At 34.5% G+C, this 6,065-nt stretch overlaps 1 protein-coding gene across 1 annotated transcript in view; it reads right to left on the bottom strand.

Annotated features, from left to right (window-relative positions):
- Positions 1–4,324: 4,324 nt before the first annotated feature.
- LOC108242635 (major histocompatibility complex class I-related gene protein-like) overlaps positions 4,325–6,065 on the bottom strand; it is an 8,355-nt gene continuing 6,614 nt past the window's right edge. Inside the window, 3 exon segments of the mRNA XM_037975704.1 lie at positions 4,325–5,426; positions 5,601–5,647; positions 5,801–5,818. Of these exon segments, the coding sequence (XP_037831632.1) occupies positions 5,385–5,426; positions 5,601–5,647; positions 5,801–5,818 (107 nt within the window). The 3' untranslated portion in view covers positions 4,325–5,384.

The following is a 6,065-nucleotide window of genomic DNA, read 5'->3' on the forward strand; positions in this document are numbered from 1 at the left end:
GAAAATTCGGAAATTTTTGCGTGTTTTTTGGCGATTACGTCGCCATAGTAACACGAAACGCCAATAGGAATAGTAGCCCTCATGCCGAGACCGAGACGGTCGTTCTGATATAAAATTTGTGGGGGTTCTTTGCCCGGTTCGGGCTGCATTAAGGGTAACGGAAGAAGACCATATAATAATAAAGAGACACCTTATTCGGTGTAGAGTACTGCAAGGCATTGTACTGCCTCATGCACTGCTGGCAGGCCCCAATTACTAGCTTTGTCAACTAAATAAAATGATATCTGAAGAAAGCTGAAGGGCCTATATAAGATCCAGAGCTAAATGGATAGAGGAGGGGGAAAGAAGTTCTGCCTACTTTTGTGACTTAAAAAAAGGTGACAGAATAGAAGCTCTATTAAAACTTTAGTTATAAATGGACATATTACAACTAATCCTTCTGAAATTGCAAACAAAATTGTATCCTTTTATTCCAGACTATATTCTTCAACCTTCTTTGATTTAATACACCATTTAATCTCCTGTATTGATAATTATTTTTCTATATATATATATATATATCTATATATATATGCGATGCAGATATTAATCTTTGTGAATTGGACAAAGCAGTAGAAAGTTTATTGTTAAATCCTCTGGCTGTGATGGCCTAACAACTGATTTTTATAAACATTTTTGGGATGATCTAAGAGAACCTTTTTATCTAATGATGACAGAAGCAATAAGCATTTTTTCTCTTCCAATCACAATGAAGCAGGGCATTATAACTCGTATCCCCAATCCTGGTAAGGACCAAACTGTTAGATAATTTGAGACCCATTACTGTCAGGTTGTGGTGGCGAACCCAATACGCAGACTCATAGTAAAATAAAAACTGATCCTTGAATTAACAAAACAAGAAGCTGATGTGGCAACAAAAACAAACACAAAAACAAGAAGCAGAACTTGGCTGGGCAAGGGAACACAAAGGCAAAAACTGCAAACAGAATGAATGAACTGGCAAGAAAGTGCAGAAGGTGACCAGGTTTTAAAGACAGTGGTAATCAGGGAAAGTGAGCACAGGTGAGTGATTACAATTAGGAACAGGTGAAGATGGGCGTGATAAAAAGACAAGAGATAAACAGAGGAGAAGTGAATGATGACGGGAAACAAAGACACAAGGAACAAAATAAAATGAAATACAAACAGAAGCATAATCCGTGTATCATTCTTTCTTTCCAAAAATGGAAAGAAAGAATGATACATGGATTAAGCATGAATCAGAAACAAGAAAACATAACCCTTGAAAACAGAAAAACAAAGAACCAAGAACTAAAGCCAAAAACAAACTCAAAAATACTTGAATTCATGACAAAATACTGATTATAAAATTTTTCACTTTGGTTTTTGCAAACAGGCTAAAAACAAATTTGCATCAAATCATCAGTGATACACAATCTGGTTTTATGTAGGGTAGATCTATCCATAATAATATTCGCCTTATACAGGACATTCTTGATTACAAGCATTTTATAGAGGATGATGGTTTTATTATTATTTTCTTGTATTTCTACAAGACTTTCAACTCCATCAAGCACCCCTTTATTTTTCAAAGTTTGAGACTTTTTGGTTCTGGTACTCGCTTTAGGAATATTATTGAAAGTTTTTTTAAAAATACAACTTTTTCAGTCTCATTGCCAGGGGGAACCTTTCCTTGGCTTTGTATTGAACATGGGATTAAACAAAGCTGTTCTATCTGTCCTTTTCTCTTTATAATAGCTGCCGAAATGCTATCTATTTTTTTCAAAAATTCTAATATTTCCTAGTGATGTGCTGCTCGACACCTGCTCGACACAGTTTCGAGCCAAATGAAGCGGAAGTATCGTGATGCAGTGTTTTGGTGGCTGTGTCAACACGTCAAATATCACGTGACCGCTCCTAAACGAACTCCTAAACTTTTTTTTTTTAATTCAAGGAAAAAAAGTCAATACAAGTCAGTTATTAATGAACATTGAACCAAAAATAAAGAAAAAAATAACAAAAGCCAGGGGGACTACTCAATCATGTAAATACACTAATTGAAGAACAAAGATTAACAGTTTTAATAGCTTACTGTTCAGATTCTTTTTGATACGCCAGAAAAGAGGGAGTAGAATGTGTAAATTTAGATCTATGTATGTGGTATTTACCTAAGATTATTATTAGGTTAATAATATAAAGTTCCTTCTGGTTTTTTTTTGTCATTTCTATCATGGACTCCAAACCGTACATTGTCCCATCTTAAATGGAAACCACAGTCAACCTTCCTTTGGATATACCGAGTTACTTCTTCCCAGAAGGTGGTAGTAGAGATGCAGTTCCAGAACAAGTGTTTCACAGTTTCAGGTTCAGAATCACACAGAGAACAGCTCACACATAAATCGTTCTTAAATTTTAACGAGGCCTCATTCTTTTTAGTGTCTCGAGCTTCTTGTGACGCGCAGCTCCGGAGTGGGCGGGTCTTGTAGTTATTCTCAAGGCTTAAAAATGAGACTGAATATCCACCCAAACTGTGGGTTTTTGGGAAGGTGGACGTGTTTTTGCACAAATTTGAAATAGCGAGATATAGTTAGAGAGAGTCGGAAGTTGAGTGGTTGTGTGCATGGATTTGAGTCTGTGAGAGTCTGAGTTTAGACAGGTTGAGTGATTGTGTGTGATTTTGAGTGTATTTAAAAATATTTGTGAGAATGAATTAAAATCTTTTAATGTCATTCAAAGTTTCTTCTTATGTGAATCACTATCATGACATCGTAGCATAAAGTTATAAGTTCTCAGGTAGTATTAAATGAAAATAATAATTCATGGAATAATAATGATATTTACAGTCCAACAGAACAAGGTGTCACTATTGTTAATAAAGATCATGTTTATTGTAACATCTTCCTTTCAGTTTATAAAAACAAAAACACAGGTTTCGTTGGAGAACATGAGCTTTAATGAAAACGGTATGAATGAAACACAGACTCGTGATTTAAATAGTTATCAATTTCATTCACGTCAACTGTAGTACACAAAAACAACCACTAGATGTCGCTATTTTAGGGTGTCTCGAGTGCTTCGACACAATAGGCCATTTTCTGAGCAACTGTCTCAAAGTGGTTCAGTGCTTCAGGAAGCCTCGGTTTCACCATCACTACTCATGCAAGGTGGGCTTGGCCTAAGCTATTAAAATTACTAATTAAAATTTCAGAGCAAGAAAAGCAGTGGGGAGGGAGGGGTGAATCATCACACTGGTAGGGGTGAAGGTAATGGGGGTCAGCCAGCCCTGCAATGAGGTGTCCCTTATTTTTCAAGGAGTTGGCAACCCTACTAATAGCTGACTGTGGAATATTTAGCAATGAGGAAATTTCCTGACTGGACTTATTGCTTAGATGGCATCCTATCACAGTACCATACTGAAATTCACTGAGCTCCTGAGAGTGACCGATTCTTTAACTAGTGGTTGTAGAAGCAGGCTGCATGCCTAGGTGTTTGCTTTTATACACCTAAATTCAATGATTTGAATGGGTAAATTAATACTTTTGACAATATAGTGTACATTAAAGCCAATAAATGCTGAATAGGGTTGACTGCAGTGAGTGCTGATGGTTGTGTTAATTAAAATATTAAGTTTTAAATTTCTACATCAAAACATTTCACCAAAGGAAAATCCATTTAATTAAAAACAAACAAATAATCTCACTGTACAAAGAAAACAATCTGGTAAAGTTGCTCCTCATTTAAGCACAAATTTTATCAAAAACCTGGAAATACAAAAATGATTTAAAAAAATGACTAAACAAAAGCAGTAAGTCAAGTAAACATTTAGAGTTCAAGTCAGATAACTGTCTTATAACACAATTAAAAACCTGTAACACTTATTTTTTAGTCATTTTAATCATCACCTACAATGATTTTAAAGACAAATATTAGTTTTACTTGTTTCATCAGTTTTAACAAAGTTTAACATCTGAGTTCAAATGTAAATCAATTTGCTGAAGTGATGATTTCCAAAAACACTTGTGTTTGTGTTTTTATTATCACAAAATTAAACAAAGAGCTTTTCCTTAATTATAAAAAACTGGTTAAGTTCTGACTTCTTACATATATGGACAACTTATAGGTTTTCCATATATTCAAATACAAAGCATTATCTATCTCTCTCTCTCTCTCTCTCTCTATATATATATATATATATATATATATATATATATATATATATATATATATATATATATACACACACACGCTTACACACACAGGTTTTTCATTTAACAAGATAAATGTACACTTATAAACCCTGCAGATAGTGTCTGTGTTCAATTCTCTGGTTTGGCTCCAACCTCAGAGTTGTTTCAGCTCTGCAGGTTGTTCAAACATCCAAATAACACAAATCAGCTCAAAATGATAAATACCATAAATATAACATTACCAATACTGTTGTATTTCTGATTGTGAATTATCTAAAATATGAGAATCTTTTGAACAAGATCTTTGAAATGTAAGGTTTTAAGTTTAGGTTTATTACATTTAGGACCATTTTGACTTAGATTTTCTCTTCAGGTTTTTAATCTGAAGAGTGTTAGTAAGTCTGGCTCAGGTGTTAGGATTAGTTTAAGGAAGGATCAGATCAGGAAATAAGAATTGTTCTTATCATCTTGTAGGTAAATATTCAGACCAAGCATTGGTTTTATTTTTGTCACCAGAACTTAAAGCCTTTTTGGATCACAGCTGCTACTTTCTCTGTCTGAGGGACATCAGGGGTGGATCAGTCCCCAGCTGGACACGTGGACAGGAGACAGAACTGGACCCAGGAGTCCTCCGGTGGTTAGTGGGTCAGCGTCTCGTCCAAGATCACAGGAGGTTAAAGAGAAACATCTGGATGGACTGGAGTTCTCAGCTGGGAACGAGTTCAAGCAGGATGTAAAAACAGGCGTCTGTCAGTGATTTCTGTAGCTCAACTTATCGCTTCAAGTTACAGTTTTTAAACTGAAGTTATCGCTGCTGGACTTCAACAACAATAACAGATAAACCAGACAAAGCTAAAAGAACGTATGTTTTGGAAAACACTGAGGTAAGAAGAGGCAGAGGGGATGAGGAAGAGGAAGAGCATCTCTCCTATCAGTGAAGGACAGATTAGTGTCAGTCAGAAGCTGATGAAGTTATCTTTCCTGTTCACAGCATCCTGTTAAAAGCACATCATATGAAACTCATTTATGATGTAAAAATAAAGATCAGACACGTCCGTCACCAGCTGTTTGATTACCCAGCTTCCAGCTCATATAACCATGAGATCCAAACATTTAAGCAGGTTGTATCAGGAAGGGAATCCGGCAATAAACAATCAAATTTTTATGTGCCACAGATGGATTATTTTGTTTGTGTGTTCAGCTGTTGGTATCCATCATCTTCTGCTTTTCACTGATTTCCTGTTGAGAAAGTTCAAGAAATTCAACTTTTGTTTATTCCAAACAGCAGATTCTTAGGTTTACAAAACATTTTCAAGACAGATTAATGAACAAGAAAGTCAAAGGGAAAAATCATATTTAAATAAAACTGAAACAACAACAGTGTGAAAAACAGTTTTATAAAGGTGTACTCACTTTCTGAGGTTCTGGGTCTTCAGGAGAAGAGGATGAGGTGTCAGAAGCTTCAAAACAAGACATTTCGTGTGAAAAGGAGAAATTACATTTTAAGATAAGTGGTATTACAGAATTGTTCAGTTTAATTACAAAAACTTTTTATTTAAAAATCACAAGCAACTTTAATACAAAACAGAAAGATAAATATTTGAATTACTTACCATTTGTCCATTTAAATCCTGAAATTAAAAAAACAGCACAGATGTTTTTAATTTGAAGTTAAACAGACACAACAATGACATTTTCTATCTTCATCATTAATAATAAACTATTAGAATACAGGTGCTGGTCATAAAATTAGAATATCATGAAAAAGTAGATTGATTTCAGTAATTCCATTTAAAAAGTGAAACTTGTATATTATATTCATACATTACATACAAACTCATATATTTCAAATGTTTATTTCGTTTAATTTTGATTATT

The sequence above is a fragment of the Kryptolebias marmoratus genome, linkage group LG5 (genome assembly GCF_001649575.2).
Source record: "Kryptolebias marmoratus isolate JLee-2015 linkage group LG5, ASM164957v2, whole genome shotgun sequence".
In the NCBI taxonomy this organism is placed as follows: domain Eukaryota; kingdom Metazoa; phylum Chordata; class Actinopteri; order Cyprinodontiformes; family Rivulidae; genus Kryptolebias; species Kryptolebias marmoratus.